General features: G+C 42.8%; 1 protein-coding gene across 6 annotated transcripts in view; it reads left to right on the top strand.

Moving 5' to 3' along the window:
* Traf3ip1 (TNF receptor-associated factor 3 interacting protein 1) overlaps positions 1-25,611 on the top strand; it is a 58,156-nt gene extending 32,545 nt beyond the window's left edge. For all 6 annotated transcript variants that reach the window (XM_013010771.1, XM_013010754.1, XM_013010763.1 and 3 more), the window contains 3 exons: positions 1,313-1,389; positions 21,561-21,784; positions 23,962-25,611. In XM_013010771.1, coding sequence (XP_012866225.1) covers positions 1,313-1,389; positions 21,561-21,784; positions 23,962-24,127 — 467 coding nt within the window. In that variant the 3' untranslated portion in view covers positions 24,128-25,611. The remainder of the gene's footprint in view (positions 1-1,312; positions 1,390-21,560; positions 21,785-23,961) is intronic.
* The last annotated feature ends 753 nt before the right edge of the window (positions 25,612-26,364 follow it).

Below are 26,364 nucleotides of genomic sequence, written 5' to 3' on the forward strand. Positions count from 1 at the left end.
TCCTCCTCCTCCTCCTCCTCCTCCTCCTCCTCTTTCTTCTTCTTCTTCTTCTTCTTCCTCTTCCTCTTCTTCCTCCTTCTCCTTCCTCTTCTTCTTCTTCTTCTTCTTCCTCTTCCTCTTCTTCTTCTTCCTCTTCCTCTTCCTCTTCTTCCTCTTCCTCTTCTTCCTCTTCCCCTTCTCCTTCCCCTTCCCCTTCCCCTTCCCCTTCCCCTCCTCCTCCTCCTCCTCCTCCTCCTCCTCCTTCTTCCTCTTCTCCTCCTCCTTCTCCTCCTTCTTCTCCTCCTTCTCCTCCTCCTTCTTCTTCTTGGCCCAAGGGCTTGAATCTAGGACCTGGGCACTGTCCCTTAGCCTCTTTGTGCTCAAGGTTTAGTGTTCTACCACTTGAGCCACAGCACCACTTCTGGCTTTTCCTGAGTCATTTATTGGAGAAAAGTCTCACAGACTTTTCTGCCTGGGCTGGCTTCGAGCCATGATCCTGTTTTCAGCCTCCTGAGTAGCTAGGACTACAGGCGTGAGCCACTAGTGTCTGGCTCCTTCGTGTGTTCTTTATATTAATCTTTTATCTGTTGACTAGCTGGTGATGATTTTCTCCCATTTCATAAATTGTCCTTTGGTTCTGGTATTTCTTTTCCTATGCAGAAACTTCTTAATATGACATGTAGTTCAATTTGTTAGTTCTTGTTCTTGTTTTCTGGGCAGTTGGAATCCTATTCAGAAAATAATACCCATGCCTGTAACTTTTAGCACTTTCCCTTAGTAGATAGATTTAAAGTTTCAGATCTCACATTGATTTTTTTGGAGTTGGTTTTTGCACAGGGTGAGAGATAGAGGTCAAGTTTCATCTCCTGCAAGTTGATCAGTGTCTTAGCACCATTTGTTGAAGAGGCTGTCTTTTGTCACATGTGTATTTTTTAGCTCCTTTGCTGAAAATTAGATGTATATACCTGTGGAGCTGTATTCCTGGGTGTTCTATTCCATTGATCTTTGGATCTGTTTTTGTGCCAGTACCTAGCTGTTTTTGTTCTTGTGGTTCTAGAGTATAATTTGAAGTCTGGAATTATGAAACCTCCAGCATTGCTCTTTTAACTCAGAATTGTTTCCTTGAAATATTTGGAAATTTTGTAGTTAATTTTCACTGCCAGCTGTTGTATTATCCCAATGTGTGGACTGTGTTTCTCAAAAAAAGATTATGAACTATTTTCAATATAGAAAAAGAAAAGAATTTAGTATTTCTCCCATCCTCCTACCTATTTAAAATAGCTTCATTGAGGCAGACAATAAGCTTTAACATGAAACCACTGATTTTTAACAGGTGGCCTTGTGAAAAAAATTCTGGAGACCAAGAAAGATTATGAGAAATTGCAGCAGGCGTGCAAGTCTGGAGAGAAGGTATGGAACAATTGTGTGTACACTGGTGTTTTGCAGTCTCTCTCACACATGCCCTTTTAAAAGTGAGAGCTGTCTTTCAGTCAGATGTTAGGCTTCCTAGTGTTTCTCTGATCAGGAAGTTCTTCTGCGTGAATTGGCATTCAACCCGTTCTGTGGAGCAGCAGCTTGACCAGGGAGTCCAGTTGTGTTTGTCCTCATGGCCTCTCCCCTCCTCCATGCCCTGCTTGCAGAGTGATAGCAGGAACCTTACAGGCTGGCACCTACGCATGTGTTTTGTTCATGCCTGGTCTTCTGATGGCTGTGTGCATGGTAGTTTTGGTGGGCCCGTGCTTCCCATCCGTCATTGTCCTTTATGCCACAGTTAGGTTTCTCTTAGAGCTGCTGGAATCAGGAAGAATTTTAAAAGAATGTGGCTTTTTGGTAGAGAGCTTGCCTAGCCTGCAACAAGACCTGGGTTCAGGTCCTTAGTACTACATAAACAGAAAAGGCCAGATGTGGTGCTGTGGTTCAGGTGCTAAAGTGCTAACCTTGAGCAAAAGAAGCCTAGGAACAGTACCAGGCCTTGGGTTCAAGCCCCAGGACTGGCAAAAAAAAAAAGTAAAATATTTTTTTTTATTGTTGTTGGTCCTGAGGCTTGAACTCTGGCCCTTGGTGCTGTCCTTGAGCTCTTCAGCTCAAGGTGAGCGCTCTACCACTTGAGCCACAGTGCCACTTCTGGTTTTCTGGTGGTTTATTGGAGATGAGTATCACAGATTTTCCTTCCCAGGCTGTCTTTGAACTGTAATCCTCAGATCTCAGCTTCCTGAGTAGCTAGGATTACAGATGTGAGCTACCGGGGACCAGCAAAGAATTTTTTTTAACAGAAAAACGTTCTTGGACATTAGCTTTATCAGTCATTAATTCAAAAAAATGTTTATATGTCAGGGTGTATGCACACACCTATTTTTCCCCAGCTGAATTAATAATTGTTCATTTTAGATAATTCTGCTTAAAATGTACTGGCCTGTCACAAAGATAGGACCTTCACTAGCGCACAAGAACTGTAAGGTTGAAATTTAACATTAGAGGAAACCTTTTACCCATAATAAGTAGACAAAGAAGTTGGTCTCTGAAGCTTTGCTGCCAGCCAAGGAGTTTTTATTCTTCTGAAGGAGAAACGCTCTCTGAGATCCATGTCCTGTTGTGGAATTTCACTAGTCGTTTTCATATGCACAAGCATTGTCCTGGGGATGTACCTTCTATGAGGGTACTTTCGAAACTCCTGTTGGTTTACATTTTACAGCTCTGTTTTTCATACAGAGAATACTGGGACTGTGTCTCCAGCCGTCTCTGAAGAGCACCTTTCACATTGGCAGATCTTTTCACTCCAGAAGATGGAAGGAGAAAATGTTTTTGGTGACTGTTTGTCACTTCAGAAGGTTTCACACCTCGGGTGTGCTACCATTGGGTAAACAAGTCTCTGAAGTTTTATGAAGACATCCATAAACATGAGACTTAAGTTTACCTTACTGGTCAAACATTTTCTATTTCGGTATTTTTAAGATAAAGAAATAAAAATATACAGGAAAAATCACAGTGTTTTTTGCCCCTGTTCAGTCCTGTTCCCCTGAAAGAAGCCACTGCATGAGTTTGGTATGTCCCTCCTTGTACATGGACATAGTATTATGTTGTTGACATGTTAAGCAAGCTGCCTTCCTCAGGAAACATGTCTGAGGCTCTCTTTGTTCTGATACCTGTGTATCAAGTGTATTCATTTTATTTTATTTTTTATTTTTTTGGGGTCCGGTTGTGGGGCCTGAACTCTGGGCCTGGGCACTGTCCCTCAGCTCTTCAGCTCAAGGCTAGTACTCTACCACTTGAGCCATAGCACTACTTCTGGCTTTTTTCTTTTTTGCTCATGTGGTGCTGAGGCATCGGACCCAGGGCCTCAGGTATGCAAGGCAAGCGCTCTACCACTGAGCCACCTTCCCAGCCCCAAGTGTATTCATTTTAATTGAAGATTTGTATTTCATTATTATTCCCTTCCCTGATGAACATTTAGTTCCTTGAGCCATTTATTGTTACAATAGGGCTTCCCTGGGCTCCTCCAACAAATAATGTCACACATTACTTGTTGAAGTATCATACTTAAATTATTTTAGGAAGATAATTCTATCTTTGTGTTTGATTCCACCCCTTACTCCCCATTTCCATGTCTCCTGCTGTGCAAGAATCTGTGTCTCTGAGCAGGAATCAGCGAAAATTTTCTTCAGGGGCCTGATAATCTGTATTGCAGGCTTTGAACCATGTGGTCGCTATTGCCGAGACTCAGCCCAGCTGGTTTGTGAGAGCAGTGCAAGCTGACCTCTCTACATGTGTTCAATAACATTTTATCCACAAAGACAGGACAGGACCTGCCAGGCCTCAGGAGGCCACAGCTGTAGATTCCCAGGAGGAGACGCATCTGTCTCCCCACAACTCTATGCCAATCACAGTGAGGGCAGAGAATACACTCACCACCTTCAGAAGGCTCTGTACCCTGCTAATCCCACATTCCACCTCCATGATACCCCACCCCTATGCTCTGTGCTTCTTGAGACTGTGCTGCAATTGAGTGTGAATTGAATCACAGTGTAGTGTTCACCGTTTGGGGGAAGGAGCCTGGCCTCTTTTATTTGTCACAGTTATTTTTGCATCCATCCATGTTGTCTGGGTAGTGAGTATTCTACTGTGTGTTTATCCATGTGTGTGTTTCTCAGTTGGTGAGCATTTGGTTAAGCTGTGACAAACATGGCTGCTGTGAGTATTGGTGTACTAGTTTTTGTGCAGATGAGTGTCTTTGTCGTCTTGTGTAATACCTGCTGAGTTGTGTGCTCAGTGTCTGTTGAGCTTTGTAAGCTGCTGGCAAGCTGTTCTTCAAAAGGGTGGCACAGTGCACCACTCTACAGCCTACCAGCTACAAATGCATACCAGTCACTCCACAGCCTTATGTGGCAGGGCGGGGCCTGCCTTTCTCAGTGGCTAGTGAACATCATTTGACATCCTTGTTTCTTCTTTGGCACAGTACCTATTTTTTTCCTAGTTTTTAATTAGGTTAGGAGTTCTTTTAAAATTCAGATTATAAGTCCATTAGCAGGTATGATATGCAAGTATTCTTTTTTGTTGTTGTTGGTTGTGGGGCTTGAACTCAGGGACTGGGTTGTATCCCTGAGCTTGTTTTGCTCAAGGCTACACTCTGCCACTCTGGTTTCTGGTGGTTAATTGGAGATAAGAGTCTCATAGTCTTTCTTGCCCAGGCTTGCTCTGAATCGTGATTCTCAGATCTCAGCCTCCTGACCAGCTAGGATGACCAGCACGAGCCACCAATGTCTAGCTCTAATTTGCAAGTATTCTTTTTTCTAACCTTAAGTTAACTTTTGTATTGAACATGGTTCTAACTTCATTTATTATTGCATATGGTATCTAAGTATTATAACATATGTTGAGTTATCATACTTAAAATTATTTTGCCAAAATGATGGTTCTAAGATTCTGTTTTGAGGTTTGATTTTTTTTTTCCCCACAGTACTGAGCTAGGCCTTTCCTGCACTGGTTATTTTTTTGAGATACCAGTTGGCACCTGAATCACATCTGCCTGTTTTAGACTCCCTATTGTAGCTGGTATGATAGGCATGTGCCAGCACACCCATATTTCTTCTACTGAAACAATCTCATGGACTTTCTTGCCCAGGCTAGCCTGGAACCACAACTCTCTCCATCTCAGCCTACCACAAAGTTAAGATGACAGTTGTGTACCAATCACACCCAGCTACTAGTTGAGAAGCAGTCTCTGAACTTTCTCCTGGTTGAGACTCCCATTCTCAGACTCCTAAGTGGCTAGTTAACTCACTAACAACTTGAATTACCGCTTGCTTTCTGTACTAAGTGTTTTGGGTTTATTACCTCCATCCTAACATCAGCCCTGGGATATAGATACAAACAGGATCCTTGGTGTAACACTCCTGACTTAAACATGTGCTATGGTGCAGGTATCTCTGCCATAAGCCCCAGAAAGGTCAGAGGCAAAGGTGTGAGTGCCACACCGGAAGGATTAGGATACACTCAGCAGGTGGAAAGAGTGCCAAAAGTGACCTCAGTGAGCTTTGATGCCATGAAAATCTTTTTGTTTTCAGAGCTCTTATGGTTTATTCACTCTTTGCCCATTGTGTGTGTGTGTGTGTGTGTGTGTGTGTGTGTGTTGTTTGCCTTTAGGTATTGGTTGTGTATAATGAAAAATATAATGTATATATTATATCACCAAGTCTATTATTATATATGTAATATATATCATGGGTTCTAATCCCTGTGTTGCATATGCTGTAAGTACTTCTCAGCTTGTTACTTGTCTTGACTTGTCTTTTTGTGTTAAAATTTTCACATTTAAAATTTTTTCTGTTTTAATATGGAATTTCATCAGTGTTTTTCCTTATACTCTGTTCTGTTCTGGTTATAAAGGTGCTCAAAGTCATTACCAATAATCGAAGTGATCTTTTTATGCATAGGTCTCTAATCAGTCTGGAATTCTTATTTTATGCTGTATGGTAGAGCCCCTCCAACCCCCACTTGCACTTTGTAATGTTGCCCTGATGCTGAATCCAGGCTTCCTTTCTGCTTGGATATATTCCTGGGCTCTCTAATGTGTTCCCCTCCTTGCTACAAGTACTATGCCTTTATATAGACCTGGAAAAGATTTTCTAATTGTCCCTCACTCTTCTCCCACTCTGCTTGTCTTAGTTATTATTAAACCATTAGGCTATATGGAAAATTCAGGATCAGTTTGTGGGTTCCATTAAAAATCCTGTTGTTGGGGCTGGGAAGGTGGCTCAGTGGTAGAGTGCTTGCCTTGCATGCATGAGGCCCTGGGTTCCATTCCCCAGCACCACATAAGAAAAAAGAAAAAAGCCGGCAGTAGCGCTGTGGCTCAAGGGGTAGAGTGCTAGCCTTGAGCTGAAGAGCTGAGGGACAGTGCCCAGGCCCTGAGTTCAGGCCCCATGACCGGACCCCCCCCCCAAAAAAAATCCTGTTGTTGCCAGGTGCCGGTTACTAACGCCTGTAATCCTAGCTACACAGGAGGCTGAGATCTGAGGATTGTAGTTAGAAGCCAGCCAAGGCAGGGAAATTTGTGAAATTCTTACCTCTAATTAAGCACTAAGAAAACCAGAAGCAGAGCTGTGGCTTAAGTGGTAGACTGCTAGCCTAGAGCACAAATGCTCAAGAACAGCACTCCACTGAGTTCAAGCACCAGGAATGGCACACACACACACACAAATTCTGTTATTTTAATTTAAATCAGAATAATTTTGCTTCTTTTTTTTTTTTTGAGAGAGCATTTTGTCATGTAGCCTGTGCCAGCCTCAACCTCATGAGCCTATATTTAAAAGACTTTAGAGATACCACCAGAAATCTCTTAGATCTGGTTAACCAGGATACACAGTCAACACACAAAACTCAGTTATTTTTCTCTATACCAGTAATGGATAGGCTGAGGAAAAAAATCAGGAAAATTTATGTCAATATAGCCTCAGAAAATAAATACCCAGGAAAATAACACAGAAGGTAAAAGACTTCTACAGTGAAAAAATCTACAAAACACGGAGGAAATTGAAGAAGACACTGGATAATGATGAATCAGCAGAATAATTTTGTGGAAATGTCTATAGTGTCAATGCAGCCTATAGATTCAGTGCATTCCTCACCAGAATTTCAATATTGTTTTGCACAGAAATTTTTTTTAAAAGCCATCCTAAAATTTATGGAGACAAAAAAGGCCCCCAGTAGCCAAAGCAATCCTGTGTAAAACGTGCCACACTGGAAGTATCATAACACCTGACTTCAAATTATACTACAGAGCCACAGTAACAAAAACAGCATGGTACAAGCACAAATAAAAAGCACATAGAAGTAAAATGGCCAACGAATATGTGAAAAAATGTTCAACATTCCTGGCCATAAAGGATATGCAAATGACACTGGGCGTCCATCTCCTCCCACCCCCCAGTCAGAATGAAAATCATCAAGAAAACAAGCAGCAACAATGTTGCTGATGATACAGGAGAACAGTGGTCAGTATGGAAGTGCCTCAAAAACAGTGAAAGTAGAACTTACATATAATCCTGCTGTACCACTCCTGGCTCTATAGTTGAAGGAATGTAACTCAGCATACAATAGAGACAGCTGGACACCATGTTTACCGTACCACTTTTCACAGTAGCTATAGAATCAACTGGTGAATGGGTTAAAAAGAAGACATACACAGAAAATATTATTCAGCTGTAAACTGGTGGTTTGCAGGAAAACAGATGAAACTGGAGATTATCATGTCAAGTGGAATAAGTCAGACTCAAAGGCAAACATTACATATTTTCTCTTAGACCTAAAAAAGTGACATGGATGTAAGAACAGGACTTGGGCAGTAGGACCACTGCAAGAGAATAACAGGTGATGGATGAGTGAAAATAGAATACAGGACCCAGTAGAAGTGTAAAGAAGGGAAGGAGTAACAGAGGGGTAAATACAATCCAGGTATAATCTGTGTGTACACATAAATGGTTTGTTGTTTTATAATGAAACCCCTTTCTGTGATTAATATGAATTACCAAGAAGAAGCAGAGCCCGTGCTGGTGTTTCAGGCCTGTGTTCCTAGCTGCCTAGGAGGAGGCTGAGGTAGGATTGTGATTCAAGGCCATCCTAGGCAGAAAAGTCTACAATCCTTCTTAACTGATAATTGGGTGCAGTGGCACATGCCTGTCCTCCTAGCTACTATGGAAAGCCTAAAATAGGAGGATCAGTATCTAAACACACATCCAGTTAGGAAGTGAGACCTTATCTTGAAAATAACCTGTGTAAAAAAGAGTTGGAGTTGTGGCTCAGTGGTAAAGGGCATGTCTAACAAACACAAGACGCTATACTAAGGATTGAAGGAGGGAGGGAGCGAGCAAATGAACATGGATAAGTGGAATTGGTTCCCTGCCTGGCTGAAGCCAAGGTGTTCTGGAACCACCAAACCATCTCTGAGATGTGGTGTGCACACAGTGTCAGGAAGCTTTGCCAAAGGCAGAATCAGAAATGAGGTCACTAGCTATCTCTTCCACAGCTGTTCATTTCATTCACATTTTCCTGTCATAATGATGTTTAAGTAGAACTTAGGATTTCAAAAATACTCTGTCTGTAAGCACAGTTTTCCTTTTCTTCCAATAATATTGTGTCATTATATTCCTTGATGAGACTTGGAAAAAAAGAGACCCTCTCGCAAAGAATCTGCTTTCTGTTTTGTAGATATTTTTGTTTTAAAAAATGTCTTTGTTAGCTGGGCACCGGTGGCTCACATCTGTAATCCTAGCTACTCAGGAGGCTGAGATCTTAGGATCAAAGCCAGCAGGGCAGAAAAGACTGTGACTCCAATAAACCACTAGAAAACTGAAAATGGTGCTGTGGCTCAAGTAGGTAGTGGGCTTGCCTTGAGCTGAAGAGGTGAGGGACAGCGCCCAGACCCAGAGTTCAGGCCCCACGACCACCACCACCAACAAAAACAAAGTCTTTGTTTTAATTCCTTTGGGTGTGAGTTTTAATATATCCCTTGGTGATTTTTTTCCTTAACATGGGCTTTAGAGGGCTGTTTTTAGCTTTCATGTGTAAAAAACTTTTTTTTTCAAATTGGTGATATTTGCTGTAATAATTATCAATAATTTGGAACTGAGACTTCTTTGTGGCTTCATTTGTGATTCAATATTTCACACACTTGCAGAAGCATGTCTGTGTTGCAGCTGTATTTGGGGTCCAGGATGGAGCACACCTTTGTGGATGCACAGAGGCGCGTGGAGGAGTGTGTTTTCCAAGAGTGTCGGCCATGTGGTCTGTCAACCACAGTAGCCACTTCTCTCATTCCCCATTCAAAGATGCAAATAGTGTTTCCTCAAATTGCGGTATGCCTTTTGTCTTTGTACATTAATTTTTTTTTGAGGGAGTATGTTTCAATGCAAAGGAAATACATAGTTGTAATCTGGGCGTTTCTCCAGCCTGTCTTTGAAGTTAAATTGGAAGAAAAGCTATTTCTTACTGTGTTAATGGACTTGAGCACCCATTGTAGTATAAATATGTGGATCAGATAGATGCTTTATGCATCTCCTTCATTATGCTGACTTTACATCCTTGCTTCTCAAGAGGAAATATAAACTTGGTTAGTATAAGATGTTAGCTCCTGCCACCATTTTCTTGACTCAGGTTTATTAGTAAGGTTTTGAGAGTAACCAAAAGAGCAGTTTTAATATGTATTCTTTCTTTTACAAAAACTTTTGCTCTCCAAGACTTTATAAGTAAAGATACTTTAGAGTTGTGGTCAGAAATTTCAGAGATTGCTCATTTAAAGCAGTCCTATTTTTAAATCTTTTTTTTAATACCATTACTCACTTTCTGTATTTTGTTTTATGTCTATTTTTATGGTCTGTGAATTCCAGTACTTTTTCTTTTCATTTAAATTCTTTACTTTGAAGACCTCTGGGCTACTTCTTTCTGTAGACTTTTTGCTGTTTTGTTAAAGTTTCTGTGACTTTGCTCTTTTCTCCCTTTTCTTGGTCATGTAAACTGAGTCCTAGTCTGGGTGCTAGAGGCCACACGCCCCTCCGTGTGAGAACTGGGTATGTGGTGCCTTGGCTTGAGCATGTGTTTTACCTCACTTCTCAAAGTTTTAGTGAGGACGTAATGCAACAAATATCCAGAGAAATTATGGATGACCGTTGCAACGAAGCATTTGTTTGAGTGTAAATGAGCATGTCACATTGTGAAATGCCTCTTGGTGGATACCAGGTTCTTACCATGAGCACAGACATAGATAGTGTACAGCTAATACTATTTAGCTAACTCCTATAGGAGAGGAATTTTATTCTTAACTCGTTTTTAGTGATCTGCATAGATTCTAATTATTACTTTGCTGGGTAGGTGGCGCAATTTCATTACAAATGCTTAACCCTGTTAGAAAAATACTGTTCTATACCCAATTTGTGGTTCTAGTATTTTTAAAATAAGAATACTGTTTTCATTGAAATTTCTGTGAAGGACATAAAAGAGGACATAAGCTTTTTATATTTACTCACTGAAAAGATTTAGCTAACTTGGGATTCATTGAAATCAATTTTAGTCATGAAGGGTAGAGGAGAAGTTGTTGGTTTAAGTTATACAGCCAGTTAATCCTAGCTACGCAAGGGACTGCGTTTGAGGATCACGGTTCAAAACCAGGCTGAACTGGAAAGTCTGTGAGACTCTTACCTCTGCTGAAAGTGGAGCTTCCGGGTCTTGTGTTCAGTTCCCAGTACCACAGGAAAAGACAAGAGGGGAGGGAGAAGAGTAAAAAGAATACTTTTTAGCATATATTAATTGTACATTGTGATATTTCCATATATGCACATAATGTACTTTGATCAAATTCACCCCCCTGTATTTGTTAACCACACTTTCCTAAAGGGCAACATTGGTAGTGTTTTTTCTTTTTAAGGAAATAAGGTGATGGTTTTATCTTCCTGAGTCGTAGCTTTTGAATATATCTTTAACTGTGAGGCCTGAAGGTCTTAAGTTTTGGGTCTAAAATGATCACCATTACATTATCCTGTAAAAATTAGATGCCAAGCATACCACTTACAACACTTTAGACTATGGGTATATTATAGACCAAAGATATATTTAGACCAAAGAAAAGTCTGGAGCCCTCAAAATATTCTGCTTTATGTGACCTTAATGAAGGTACTTGTGAGAAAGTAGATGAGTTGTTTGTAGACAAGTTCATGATAGCAATAAAGTGTTACCTGCAAAAAAACTTGAATACTCATTTTTGACTTGAGAGAATTTGAGTATAAAAATGTAGTTGTATCCTCACAGATATTTCCAAGTTGAATAAGTCAATATCTGTTTATTATGGCTGTCCAATGAATTTAAGTATGTATGCCTAATGGCTAGGTTTTAGTCACTTGTGGCCTGACAAGTTAATGTCGATCCTGACTCCATCAGTACTCTTTCCACACTGTGGCTGCCAGTTGAGTCACCCAGTGTGGTGGATGTTGGCATTCAGACCATGCTGTAAAATGGTGAGTGTTTTAGGCACAGGTAAATCAGCTGATAGGAACCAGAACAATTGGAAATTGACTGTGAAAAATCATGGATTCTGTAGAAGCACAGAGAAGTCTGTAGAGGAGTCAGTATACATGGAAAGGGCTAAGCCTCTAGGACCCTGGAATTGTCCCCAGGAAGGGACAGGGGTGTGTGCTCACAGACTGTGGGTAGAGGGCTCATGGAAGGTCATTTACTCTATTCTAGAGGTGAGGAATATCTGGGCCATGGACTATAAATGTGTGTGCTGATCATTTTATACGGCCCATAGATCATGTTACAAATATCCAAATGGCCCTTGGCAGAAAAAAAGTTTCCCACTCTTGCGTGGAAATGGAGGAATAGGCAAGTGGCAACTCCTTTTAGTGCTGGCAGCCTGAGTTCTTGGGTGCTGGGGGTTATCGGGTGGGATTGTAACCCAGGCTTTGAAATCCAGAGTTTGTCTGTGTATGTATGCTAGTATTGGGGCTGGAACAGAAGGCCTCATGCTCCCACAGCTCACGCCACACCTCCAGTTCTAGGTTTTTACTAGTTTTAATTGGAGATTCAAGTCTTGAGAATTTGCCCGCCTGGGATTTTTGTCTTAACACAGCTGGCTCTGAACTATGATCCTCGATCTCAGTTTCCTGAGCCATAGGTGTCAGCTTAAAAGCCAGACTCTTCCAGCTCTAGGTGCTCCGGTCAAGGCAAGCTCTGGGCTTTCAAACCAGACATTTAGGGTATAGTCCATAAGTAGAGGATTGGTACTCCAGATGTTCAAAGCTAGAGACGTAAAGCTGACTTGGGTCGGAGGCTTATTGCTCTGGGCTTTGAGGACTTGCAGTGCAGTAGCTATCTGCCTTGGTTTCTCTCAAGAATTCTTCTACAGCCGGGGCTTGCAGCTCTTGGCTTTGTCTTCTCAGCAATCCAGTTTCTGTTCTCAGTCTGTTGCGATCTTTTCAGCCACTATCTTGCTGCTGCTGCTGCTGCTGCTGGGGTGAGGGGTGGAGAGGTAGGAAGAATCTGGACTAAAGCCCCAGGTGCTCTTGTTTGTGTGGCCACTCTACCTGTGATTAAAAAAACACACACAAATATTGCTGGGCGCTGGTGGCTCATACCTATAATTCTAGCTACTCAGGACTCAGATCTGAGGATTGTGGTTCAAAACCAGCCTGAGCAGGAAAGTTCATGGGACTCTTATCTCCAGTTAACCACCAGAAAACTGGAAGTGGCGCTGTGGCTCAAGTAGTACAGTGCTAGCCTTGAGTTGAAGAGCTGAGGGACAGCGCTCAGGCCCAGAGTTCAAGACCCACAATTGACAAAACAAAACAAAAAAAAACAACCTACCAATAGGCAAGGAAACACCATTGTTGTAACACAGGGCTGGGGTGTGAATAGCATATAGGAAGAAGTCTTTCAGACCAGCAAGAAAGAGTGGCGTACCCCCTGCGTACGTGTACAGACTGTGTACAGACTATGCATGCTGGTAATACGGGATTTTCTGCTGTCGCTCGCTCGTGGTGGACAGAGCTCACACGGCCCCTTTGGTGTCCCGGCCCCTTTGGTGTCTGCCTCCACAGACAGCAGAGATCACTAAGGTTGCCTCCTGGTAGAAGTCAGCGCTGGCTCAGTGTTGCATCTCAGTGGTGGGTGTTGCCTGCCAGTGTTGTTATATCTCCACTACCAGCTGCTGCAGCTATCTGAGAAAGCCAGTGAGTGAAGTGAATGCAAAGAACTTTATTCTGATGAGGAGTATCTTGCATAAAAGCTACTGGTCGCTCTGTCTGAGATGTGTTCTCGTATGTGTGTCTTCCGTCCTGCTTTCTTGTATGGCTGGGTATTGGGTTCTTATGCCCCAGGCTGTGCTCTGATTGGTTGCCCCATTTTTGATTGGTCAGGTGCCACAACACTTCTATTATTAATTCCTAATTAGGTCCCTTCTGCAAATCTCCCAGGGTCATGAGAAGGCTAAGGAAACTAGAAGGGGTCAGGGAGGGACAAAGGACAATGTCTCTTTTGCATCTGGTTTCTTTGTGTTAAACTTGTTATGCTATCCAGGCACCTCTGTTATAACTTGATCTTTCAAAGAGACTGTAACTCCACCAATTATAGCCATATGGCTTCCAGTTTCACCAACTGCCAGCCTTACACAAGGCTCAACTACAAGCCCCTGACTGAGTCCCTGGCAGGCTCTCTTCCTCTTGCCTAAGTGGGAGTCGCTGCAGAGTGGCAGGACGGCTGAGAACACAAGGGGCTTGTCCTTCTAGAAGTGGAGACCTGCAGTGCTCCTGCAAGTTGCAGGAGTGGTGGTGGCTGGAGCAAGGTCTCCACTGAGGGTTCAGTCCTGCTGGTCGGGGCACAGTTTGTTCAGAGTGATTTAAAGTGTTGAAAAAGCCAAACTGCTAAAGAAGAGGCTGCTTGGCTGACAGCTCAGCAGCCAGGCAGAAGAGAAAGGTCTGCCTGCCAGCCATGTAAAGCACCTAATAGCTTATTTATTCAGTGGTATTGGGGTTTGAATACAGCTAAGTGCTGTACCACTTAGCTTCAACCCTGAGATAAAGTCTCTCTTTTTGCCCGACATAGCATGGCTGTGTGATCGTCTTACTTAGAACTTCCATGTAGCGGGGATTAGAAGCATGTACCACAACACCTAGCTTCTTTTATTGCATGGGGGTAGGAGGTCTTGCTAACTTTTTTGCCTGGGCTGACTGGCTTTCTATAAGACATCCATTTTTTACAATGTAATAGTAGGGAAATGGAATGCATGATAGGATTAAAGGCTCCCTTCCCTATGATGTAAAATACTGTGTCTTCAGTATAGTTTTATTATTTTTGCTGCCACATGCAGAAAGAGCTTCCATTTCTGTCTAGAAGTTTACACCTGTGTGGGTTCCTTTAAATGTTGGTACTTCCCTGGCTCTGAAGCAAGAAACTATTATTGACCCACATAAAACCACCAGTTGGTGCACTTCTTCTTAAAAATAATGGATCATAAAAGACTTGTATCACAATCCATTATGACTAAAATCTTGTAGTAAACTATGGCTGGAGAAGCATTTACTTGGTGGGAGGAGAGGAGAAGAGAGAAAGGGAGAAAGTGGCAAAGGGAGAGGGGAGGGAAGAGGAAAGAAGGGAAAGGAAGGAGAGAAAGGGGGAGATGGGAGGAGAGGGAGAGGAGAGGAGCCTGCAACATAGGATAGCAGTGGACCAGAGGTAGGGTAGCAGTGGATCGGAAGTAGTGGGTCACAAGTAGCAGTGGGTCACAAGTAGCAGTGGAGATGGGTAGGTCACAGGCAGCAGTGGTTAGCTGGAGAAAGTCCATGAGATTCAGGAGCAAGCAAGACTGGATTAGTTACACCTTACTCTGTAAGTTCCAGCTAGAACAAAAAGACAAATGTTGATCCTGAAAAAGAAGAGCTAGCAGCCTTCTCATGTGATGATGGCAATTGTTCACTGAGTAAGTCAACTAAACTTTAACTGTTAGCAAAAAAAAAAAAAGACAGCACACAAACATATGTGTTTTTGCATATGTATATTCTTATTTAATAGATAGAAATAACATGAATAAAGCTATCTTCCTCTCCTACTGACATTCACATAGGACAGATGAATAGTAGAAAAACACCTGATGTTTTTGCATATACATGGGAAGGATGGAAGACCCCCAAGGAGCAGTTAGGGCTTAATTCCTGCATACTTAGACAGACAGACAGAGGCAGTTCTGGACAAGTATAAGGTATGGGGACAAAAGAAAATAAATGTTAGTTTGAAAGAGGAGTATTTATTCAGGTTTCTCTCAGCCCTAGTGTTGAGAACTTTTCTTCTGGGAAAGAAAACCCCTTCCTTATGGGAGGCGTACCTCCTGATTTTAGAGAAAAAGGAGGAGGTCAGAAGCCCTGTTTGGGTTGTATCTTAGGGTAGCATTTTACTATCTCCTGGGGGTATGTGTGTGTTACTTTATTGTCCTGTGGTTCTCTTAAACAGGTGTTATCCCCACTTGTTAAGTCAGTTAGGAAACCGAGGCACATAGCTGTCTTATCTGAGATGATGTTGATGGCGAGTCACAAATGTAGGACACCACCCTGGGGTGACCCGAGACTGGGCAGTTACTCTCATCCTACCCAGCTCCTCACAGCGTCCTGTGAGCTCACCGTCTGCACGGTTGCTGTAGTGAGCAGTTTTCTGTCACCTGGAAATGTCCCCGTGGCAGCAGTTCCCTCTGTGTTGTGCTGCTCACTGATGGTCCGGTAGTTAAGACCTGGTTGTCAGATTGCAGACAGGACATACATAGACATAGAATATGCATTTATGGAAAAGATCTGATGTAAATTGCTAAGCCATTTAGACGAAGCCATTGGGCATTCTGTGGTGGAATTGGGAGCGTTTACCTGTGCCCAGCCCTTCCTGCAGCACACCTACCCCTGGGGACTGGGACTCAGGCCAGATATTCAAGGTTAGATTCTGTATATGAAAAAAAAATCCAAATTTTCATACCGTGGGCTAGATGAGAAAATTGTGGTATTTTGTTCTTGTAGTGAGTTAGTGTCCACAGTGCAGCAAACAAAATCCATATGGCATGGCTGGTAGCGTTGGCAAAGGAGGCAGGCTGTGATTCACCAGGTCAAGCAGCAGGCCTGCTGCCGCCAGCACATGGAGGGCTTGTGGTGGGAGCCAGGAAGGGGCACAGCAGGGTTCTGGGGCGCTGGCAGTACCTTCCTGACCAGGTGATTGCTGCCAGGGTCCCTTTATTTCGTTCAACTCCCTAGTTTGTGTCTTACGTACTTTTCATATGGGCATTAATTGTACTGAGGGGCTACTTTATTTATCTGTCAAGGGATCTCACGGCCTCCCTTAGCAGCGAGCGTGTGGCTTACCAGGACATTTGGCTGTAGAGTACTTGGGCATGAATATGACTCATAGTAATTACTCTGGTGATCTGAACTTTTTCTTCCTCTGTGTAGGAAGGAAATGAACTTTTCACAGGCTACATAGAAACTAGATCCTGAGGGCGTGGGAGAGTATGTTGTTTAATTCTTTGATTTATTATCTACCTTCTGTCTGTCCCCCGTGGATCAGTCATGCTTTTGTTCCATTTCTAGAGTGTGGCTCTCCAGCCAGATGCAGCAGCAGAGCAGGCAGTAGGCAGCCACCAGCTTGAGGAGGCAGGCGCCCGGCCCTGTGTGGCGCTGTGTCCCGCTCCTCAGAGCCTCTGGCAAGACCCAGGGGCCTTATAGCTAGAACATTATTATTATTATTATTATTATTGGTACGGTCATGGGGCCTGAGCTCTGGGCCTGGGCACTGTCCCTCAGCTCTTCAGCTCAAGGCTAGCACTCTACCACTTGAGCCACAGCGCCACTTCCGGCTTTTTTTTTTTTTCTGCTTATGTGGTGCTGAGGAATCGAACCCAGGGCCTCATGCATGCAAGGCAAGCGCTCTACCACTGAGCCACCTTCCCAGCCCCATCCAGCTATTTTTGAGAAATGTTTTGGAGCTAAGAGTCTCAGGGACTTCCCTGCCCAGGCTTTGAACTGTGATCCTCAGATCTCAGCCTCGTGAGTAGCTAGGATTACTGGTATGAGCCATTAGAATTTGGCTGGTAAATTGCTTTTAATAAAATAACTGATCCAGTTAAAGCTGGGCAGAATAGCTTGCTAGGTTGGGTTGACCGTATCTATGAACTGATTTTTAGTAGGCACCAAAGTACTCCAGGCTCTTTGTAGTGTTCAGCTCAATGCCATGTTTCCTGTGCGTGGGCTGGGCCTTCTTTGCTTTTGGAAATCCATTTACCATAGTAGGTGACATCTGTTGAAGTGTGTGAGGCACTCATCTGATTGTCAGCCCACTGAGTCTTACCTGCAGGATAAATATTATTATTTCCACTTTATTGTGAGGAACTGAGGTGCAGCAGCCAAGTCTCAAGCTTCCAAGGAAGGGGGTGTTGTAAAAGGGTGGGGCTGGCGCCAGGTTCCTAAGTTGCAAGACCCTTACTGCTTGTTCCGTGCTTGCCACCGCCTGCCAGGCTTATTTAGGTGGTATTTTGTATAATGGGAGACTTTCAGCAGTTTTATACTCTGCTTCTAAAACATAATATTTCATATAATGAATTCCTGTGTGGCAAGTGTGGTGTGGATTCTCACATTTTACTAGATGTATTAAGTCTTTAAAACAAGGTTGTGTTTATCTGGGGAGTAGCTGCTGCTTCTGCACGAGCTGTGTGTGAATCAGCCTGTCGTCAAGGTGGGCTGTCTACAGCATCGTCCCTGGTGGAGTCAGCCACCTCCCCCTGATTGTTGATTTAAGTCAGAGCTTGACACTTGCCAGACTTGTAATGCTTTCCAGCAGTGTGTCCCAGTGTCTTTTAGAATAATAAGTCTCCCTGATAGCATAATCCTGCCCAAGTGTGTCCTATTTTCAATTTTAATACCCTAACGCTAAAACCTTTCAGCCTAGCATTCCAAATTCTGCTGATTATGTGATACAGAAGTGAGAAGGAGTTTGACTAGCCATCAGAAATAGGAAGGAGTGCGGCCAGGTTGCGTTCACATCGGTGTCCACATTGTAACTCCAGACTTCATTTGGCATCCTTGCATCTTATTTTCCCACCCTCAGTTATAGCCACACAGTCTTATGTTGCGTGAGCATGAGGCCAGTGCACAGAGCTGCTTGGTAATCACTGTGGATGGCTGCAGTAGGACTTCACACTTCTCCTAGAAATTATTGAGAGAAGTAGCACTTTGTGTATGATGAAGACAGTATGTCTTCTTCCTTGGAAAGTAGTTTATTACTGCATCGAATTCCTCCTAGTTGTCTGACATTTTACTTCAAAGGCATTTGTGTGGCTCTTGCCTCCTAGTTGCAGCAGTTATTTTATTTTGAGGTAACTATAGATTCTTCTGCATTTGGAAGAAGCACTAGAGATACACTGTGCGGTCTGTCCCCACCTCCCCTTGGGTCTCATTGTATAAGAGTGTGGTTTGCCATCAGAACAACTGTGTTGACCTGGTACAGTTAAGATCTGGCTTGTGCCAAGTGCTGATGGGTCACACCTGTAATCCTAGCTACTCAGGAGGCTGAGATCTGAGGATCATGATTTGGAGCCAGTCTGGGCAGGAAAGGCCATGAGACTCTTATCTCCAATTAACCACCTAAAAACTGGAAGTGGACCTGTGGTTCAAAGTGGTAGAGCACTAGCCTTGAGCACAAAAATGCCCAGGCCCTAGTTCAAGCCCCATGATGGGGGGGGGGGAGAGGGGAGAGGAGAAGAAAGGAGAAGAGAGAGGAAAGGGGAGAGAGCTCTGAGAGAGAGAGAGATCTGTCTAGTGCACTTTGTAACCTTATCGTCCTTTTCTTCCTCCTCTAAGCCCTGGCCACCACCCATCTGTTCTCTAGGTTTTTCAAACATGTTTAAGGAAAGGGAGCCTCTAGCTTGTGACATTCAGGTCTCACATTTTTACTTAGCAAAATTCGCTGAGATTTGTCCAGGTTGTCGTGGGTCCCAACAGTTCAGTCATTGCTGGTTACTTTTTCATGGGGTAGATGTACACAGTTTATTTAATCCAGTTAAGACATCTGAGTGGTTTCTAGCCTTTGACTACTGAAAATACTATCTGTATACATTGTGTATAGGATTTTTGTGTGAATATAACTTTGCATCTCTTTGAGCCAATGTCTAGAGTATAACTGATGGCTTGTATGTATATTTGCCCATTCTCCCTCACTGTAATAAAATGCCTGAGGAAAATTACTTAAAGAGAGGAGTTTGTCTTGGGATCATGGTCTCAGAGGCTTTAGTCCATTGTTAGCTGGTTCCAGTGCTATGAGCAAAGCCTGTGGTGAGGCAGAGCATCATTGGAGATGGTGGGTGGTGCAGAGCTCTCACCTCATGGTGGCTGGGTAGCAGAGAGACAGAGAAGAAGGCCCAAAGACAAGATGTACCCTTACAAGGCATCTCCCAGGGGGACCCAATACCTAACAGTCCATTCCGCTGTCAATGCATCAGTGGTTTAACCCATTGATAAGTCAGAGCCTTCACAATGCAGCCACCACTCAAACATTGATCAGGCATCGGACACATGAGCATCACAACACTGCTAGGTGCACATTTAGTTGTTGTTGTTTAAAGAAACTGACTTTCTCCGCCCCCCCCCCAGCAGCAATTATAACTGAACCAGAACCAGTTTTTCCACTAGAAGTTGATGTCCCCGATTTTTATTTGAAGCATAATGGTAGCTATGTAGTAAGGTCACATGGTGGCTTGGATTTGCATTTCCCTAGTAGCTAATGCTTTGGATCATATTTGATGTGTTTGGTGACCATCTGCAAGTTCTCCTAACAGAAATGTCTGTTTATTACCTGTTTTCTGATTAGTTTGTTTACTTGCTGTGGTACTTTAAACGTTTATATGTTGTAGATATATGGAGATTTAGATATATAGATATCCATACGTAAATATTGGATGTTGGTAAAATAGTTTATTATTATTTCCTTTTATGAGGTATGGTATTGGTGGTCTAAGAACTCTTTACCCAGTTCTAGCTCCCTTTATCCTTATGTTTTTTTTTTCTCAAAAGTTTTATAGTTTTAAATCTTTTTATTTGCATCCATAATCCATTTTGGGTTAAAGTGTAATATTAGTCCAAGATACTTTTTTTCCCTTATGGATATCTAGTAGTTCCACTGCTATTTAATTTCTTTCTATGCTTTCTTTCAAAAAACTATTTGGAGTATTTATATGGGTGTCTGTTTTTGGATTTCCTGGTCTTATCTTCTGTACCAATCTATAAATATTCCTTAGTCTCTGTGGTAGCTATATAAAAAGGCTTGAAACTGAGTAGGCTGATCTCACTCTTATCTTTATTAGGCCTAGTTTGGTTCTTTTGCCTTTTGTATAAATCTTAGAATAATCTTAGCTATTCAGAAAATTTGGCTGGAATTGTAGGAGTTGCTTAAACTTAACTTGTATATTCGTTTGGGAAGAATTGACATCTTTACTATATTGAATTTCCTGTCCATGAAGATGATATATCTTTCCATTTATTTAGGCTATCTTTCCATTTATTTAGGCCATCTTTCCATTTATATAGGTCATCTCATTGAATTTCTTTCATCTGAAGTCTTTCAAGTGAAGTCTTTCATATACAACTTCTGGCTGTGTTCTGTTTGATTTATACTTGATTATTTCTCTTACGTTGAAACATAGTTGATGTTCATGTTTGTCTTCCATCCTGTTGTCTTACTGAACTCATTCATTAGGGCGTGAGTGAATTCATTTTACCTTTTATTTCTAGTCTCATTTACTATTTACTTAAATATTTTCTGTATGCCACCATTATGCTATGGCTTTCCTTATACTTGCCCAAGTTGGTAATTGGTGGAACTAGGATCCTAATAGGTAAGTTATTAGTTCATTCCATTTTCAGCAACATATACTTAGGAAAGCCTGTAAGGTCCACAACAGATCTAGACCTAGTCCCCCACGAGCCTACATTGTGAAGCAAGTTTTAGAAGCAATACAGGCAATTATATTGAGTTGACTCATGGCAGCTTTTCCTGTGAGTGGAGCAGCAATGCCCCCAGAACCAGTCTAAACTCTGGGTCAGGGAGGTCCAGGGGTTTCTGAAGAGCATCCGTTTTCCAGGAAAGGTCTCCTAAGCTGACTTGCTTATTGATGCTTACCAATGCACATCAAAGCTTGAAATGCAAAGATGTCTGCAAGAAGAGTTTGAAGAGACCTTACTCTGCCTCTGTGTGTGTGTGTGTGTGTGCGTGCGTGTGCCAAGTCACACGCACACAAGTCTTCAGGCCAAGTCACCTGTGACAATTACTTTCTTCCTTCCTTAGTGAGGAGGAGTCATTTGGGACACAGAGATGCAGGACTGGCCCCTCATCCTTGTGTGCTCCCCTGGCACGGAGCACCTCACACCTCCCCTGCCAGGTGGTGTTGCTCTCTCTGTGTCACTAGCCAGCTGGGCTCCATCCCATGCCTTCTGACCGGCCCTGCAGCCGGGTGCCTAGCAAGCCTTCCCTGCCTTAGAGTTGAGGATGCTTCTCGCTCTTTCTGGTTTTCCCAACTGCAGGAGAAATCGCTTGTCTTTGAATCTGCGTGGAAGAAGGAGAAAGACATTGTTTCTAAGGAGATAGAGAAGCTGCGCATGTCTATCCAGACCCTATGCAAAAGTGCCCTTCCCCTGGGCAAGATCATGGACTACATCCAGGAGGACGTGGATGCCATGCAGAATGAGCTGCAGCTGTGGCGCAGCGAGAACAAGCAGCATGCCGAGGCCCTACAGAAGGAGCAGAGGTGGGGGCGGCCTGGAGAAGGAGCAGCCGCTGGGGCAGGGGTGGGGCTTCAGAAGGAGCAGGGGTGGGAAATGGAGACACTGCAGATGGAGCCGAGGTGGAAGAAGGGGACATTGCAGAAGGAGCAGAGGTGTGTGTGGGCAGATTAGAGGACATTAGGGGCTGTAATCTGTCCAGAGAAATCTCCCTCCAAATCACTGCCTCTCAAGCGTCACCTCCTCCCTCAAGGAAAATTGGTATTTCTTCATTTAACACAGCAAAGATTTCTTTATAGCAATCAGAAAAGACAAGGGAGTTTCTGCTCATAGACAAACTCAACTTAAACATTAAAAAATACAAAAAACCACTAGGCGCTGGTGACTCATGCCTGTCATCTTAGCTACTCAGGAGGCTGAGATCTGAGGATCACTGTTCAAAGCCAGCTGGGGCAGGAATACTGAGAAACTCTATTTTTTGGGGGGGGGGTCTAGTCGTGGGGCCTGAACTCTGGACCTGGGCACTGTCCCTCAGCTCTTCAGCTCAAGGCTAGCACTCTACCACTTGAACCACAGCACTACTTCCGGCTTTTTGCTTATGTGGTGCTGAGGAATCGAACCCAGGGCCTCTGGCATGCAAGACATGCACTCTACCACTGAGCCACCTTCCCAGCCCATGAGAAACTCTTATCTCCAATAAACTACTCAGAAAACTGGAAGTGGTGCTGTGGTTCAAGTGGTAGAGCTCTAGCCTGAACTGAAGAGCTGAGGATAGCTCCCAGGCCCAGAATTTAAGCCCCATGACTCACAAAAAAACAAAACAAAACCAAAAACCTTACAGTTTGGATATTGTTGTTTTCCAGGTAGTGTGTGCGGCGTGCGTGCGTGCGTGCGTGTGTGCGTGTGTGCGTGTGTGTGTGTGTGTGTGTGTGTGTGTGTTGGTCCTGGGGCTTGTTCTCAGGGCCTGGGTGCTGTCCCTGAGCTTTTGTGCTCAAGACTAACGCTCTACCACTTGAGCCACAGCTCCACTTCCATTTTTTTTTGTTGTTGGTTAATTGGAGATAAAAGTCTCATGGACTTTCCTGCCTAGGCTGCCGTTGAACCTTGATCCTCAGATCTCAGCATCCTGAATAGCTAGGATTACATACATGAGCCTCTGGTACACAGCTTTCAATTTTTTTTTTAATCATAATTCTCCAAGATTGATTACAATTGGTTAACCCATTAAAAATTGCAATTTTAAGAAAACTATAATAACTACTAAAAAATGAGGTTTATTTTAGGGAAGGGTTTGCTGTCCTATGTTTAAAAATTAGTAAACCAGGAAGCATGTAACTGTATCAACTATTAAGGTTTTTTTTTCAAGAAAATGATTTAACTCAGTGCATCCATCTATAAGTCTATATAATAAAAAGCTACATTATATAGAGATTCTTTTATTAGCCAGCTTATTCTCAAAATGTCTCTTCAAAATTTTAGTGTATAATTTAAAATATTCAACATGAAGTAAGTAAGAAAACCACCAGGAATTCTTTGGGGTTTGTTCTCTTGTGGTAACTGGTTAGCTTTTACTACATTGAAAGTATTGTTGCAGTCATTTCGGCCTTACAAAGCCCGATTTTGCTTCATTGCTTTGAAAGTTAGACCTGCCACTCTTCTGTGTTCTGTGTTCTGGCTTCCAGAGGCTTGAGGAAGCAGTTCATCTTGACTTTAGCTTTCCCAAGTGTATTCCATGGTGGCCCTAAGTATTTAGCCCAGCACTTTGCCCACAGGTCACCTGTCACAGCTTTGCAGCCAGGAGTTGCTCAGCAACTGCACATTGAGCCTGTGGTGGTGGTCAGGAGCCCTGGCCCAGTCCAGGCTAGGTCCTTGGTATCATGGGGACCCTGTAACTGCATTTTAGGAACTCTGTTTCTCACATAATTTCGGGACTTGAAACCCATCCTGGAAAGCATGGGCCTCGTGTTGGCATTAGCATTGGCATTAGCACGGGGATGTGGCAGGGACAGTAGGAACACAAAATAGCCGTGGTCAGGTGTGAGTGCTTTGGCCTTTACATCAGCATGGCAGAAATGCGTATTTTATAGTTTTTCTTGGGATGCAATCAGTCCTGTACTTTTCTCATCTTTGGGTATTTTATTTCATAAGACACAAGAGTAGAGCTGTCAGGACACTGATGAGAGCTATCTTTGTTCCCTGTCAGGATCACAGACTGTGCCGTGGAGCCCCTGAAGGTCGAGCTGGCCGAGCTTGAGCAACAGATTAAAGACCAGCAGGACAAGATCTGTGCAGTAAAGGCCAACATCCTGAGGAATGAGGAGAAAATCCAGAAGATGGTCTATAGCATCAATTTGACCTCTCGAAGGTGAACACTTGCTTGTGAAGGAGAAATCCCCCTGTGTAGGAGTGCAGAGGAGGGTAGGAAGGTAGACCTCTAGCTCCCAGTGTGCTAAGAAAACCGACTGTTCTCAGTGCCACGCCTCATCCAGCTAAGTCCAGAGCTTCAAGACGAAGGCATATTAAGTGAATTAAAACTGTTTTCTTACCTCTTTCCAGCTGGAATACTTGCTAGTTATAAATAGCTCTTCAAAATGCCTTTGTGAGTCTGGTTTTTGCAACCTCTTGTCTGTGTTTCTGCTGCAGCCCGTTTAGCTCTGTACCAGACTTTGCCAGCAGGTAAGTGATGTACACCCAGCAAGGAAATAGCAGCCCTTTGTTTCCAGTCTGCTGAAAGGACTTTGTACCTCAGCACAGAACGAAGAATGGCTGTGTGCTTTCTGATAGGTACTTTATAAATAGAATATGACCTAAGAATTATTACATTTTACTTTGATTTTCCATTTGAAAAGGGTGAATTTCAGCCTGTACCCTCATGAGGAACATAAGAACTGTTAAGGGTTCTTCTCCCCTCCTTCCTTTATAATTGTATCTACTTGTATATGTAGTTACCTCATTGGCCCTGTTATCATACGCTTGCCTTTCTAGCACTTGTCATTGGCAAACTGACGATGGGCAGCATCTGACATGTAAGCACATCCTCGCTTTCTTCAGCAGCTGCCTGTTCTGTCTCCAGACAGCTCCTGACAGAGCCCCTGGAGGGGTTCTGTAGAAGACAGTGGCTTTGGTCCTCTTCCTTTTGCACAGATGCGTGTACCTGAGACACAGAACTTAGGAGCTAAAAGGATGATCTGATTCATTTTTTTATGTAACTTACTTTTTATTAAATGGTATTTTTTAGTGAAACATCTAATTTTCACTTACATATAATACTGTTGTAAATACTTGTCAGGTTTTACATTATTGTATGAAGGGTGTCATTGCTGAGAGACATGTGGATCTAGGTTCTAATCCTTGTGTTTCTGAATTTCATCTTTATTCTGTGGACTGGGGCCATGTTAAGATAATTGCCTGAGAAAGTTTTGTTTCTTTGCAGATCAGCACAGATGGCTTGGTTGCGTTTTGTTAGTGCATTTGCAGAATGAATCCTTAGTAAGGTGGTGACGGGGCTTCCAAAGCTGGGCAGTTTGGATGTGCCATTCTTAAATGTGCAGGCTTCTCCCTCCACAAGAGCATGTGAAGTTCTGTGGATCTGTTTGGGAGGAGAACGGCTGTTATTAGCCAGCCCTTAGTTATATTGAAAATCTCTTCTCTACTCTATGGATGACTTTACCACAACCCTGTGTAGACTCTTCTGATAAATGTCCTTTATGAATTGGAATTTATAAATAGAATTTTTGTGTTGCAAAAAATTATATACATTGTATGAGAGTAAAATTTTGTATGAATAGTCTACTAAATTGTATGATAAAGTTTATTTTTCTTTTATATATGTCATTAAAATAATCAGCTATTTTTTCTAAAAGTGTTTGGATTGTGCAATTTAGTTTATGCATGGAACAGACCATAAGCTTTTGAATTTTTAATTTTCAAATGTGTGCAGAGAGACATCTTTTCATTTGTATTATGATTTGCAATTCTGCCCTTCCCCTCCCCCCACACACATCCTTTTCTGATACTGACTGAAGGTTTGTAAGACAGATGACCATTTCTTAAAATTTTGAAAACATTTTGAAATTTTAAGATCAGTTTGAAGGCCTCCACATATGATTATTACTGCACTTGTAATAGACAAATCCTAATCTTATTTAATACCTTTGAGGGAAATATACATATGATATTTTAAAATATTTTCCTCTGCTGTGGTTTGTGAGTTTTCAAGGAATGCTGGAGTCAAACTTGAAGAATTTGATTTATAAATTCAGCTGGCACTAATTTATGATCAAAGGAAATATGTAAGCCTTTGGAAAAAAACCAGTTCAAGACTGAAATGCAGGCTTTCTGCTTTGATATTCATGCTTTGTGAGAGAACAGTGACTGAACTCTGGGGGACAGCCTTTCCTGACAGGAGTGCAGTTTGGGGTTGGAGTGTGGTGGAGCCTACCTTAGGTGTGTGGACAAGTACTGCACAGCAGTCTGACCGCTTGTTTGTGGTCCTGTCCTGCCCTGCCCACATTTGTCTTCTGTGTGCTGACCTTTCTTTCACTGGCTGTTGATGTCTAACAGCAGCAGCTCAAATCACCAGCTTCCTGAGACTCCAAGAAAACCT

This window comes from Dipodomys ordii, unplaced genomic scaffold (assembly GCF_000151885.1).
Source record: "Dipodomys ordii isolate 6190 unplaced genomic scaffold, Dord_2.0 Scaffold1, whole genome shotgun sequence".
NCBI classification, from domain to species: Eukaryota; Metazoa; Chordata; class Mammalia; order Rodentia; family Heteromyidae; genus Dipodomys; species Dipodomys ordii.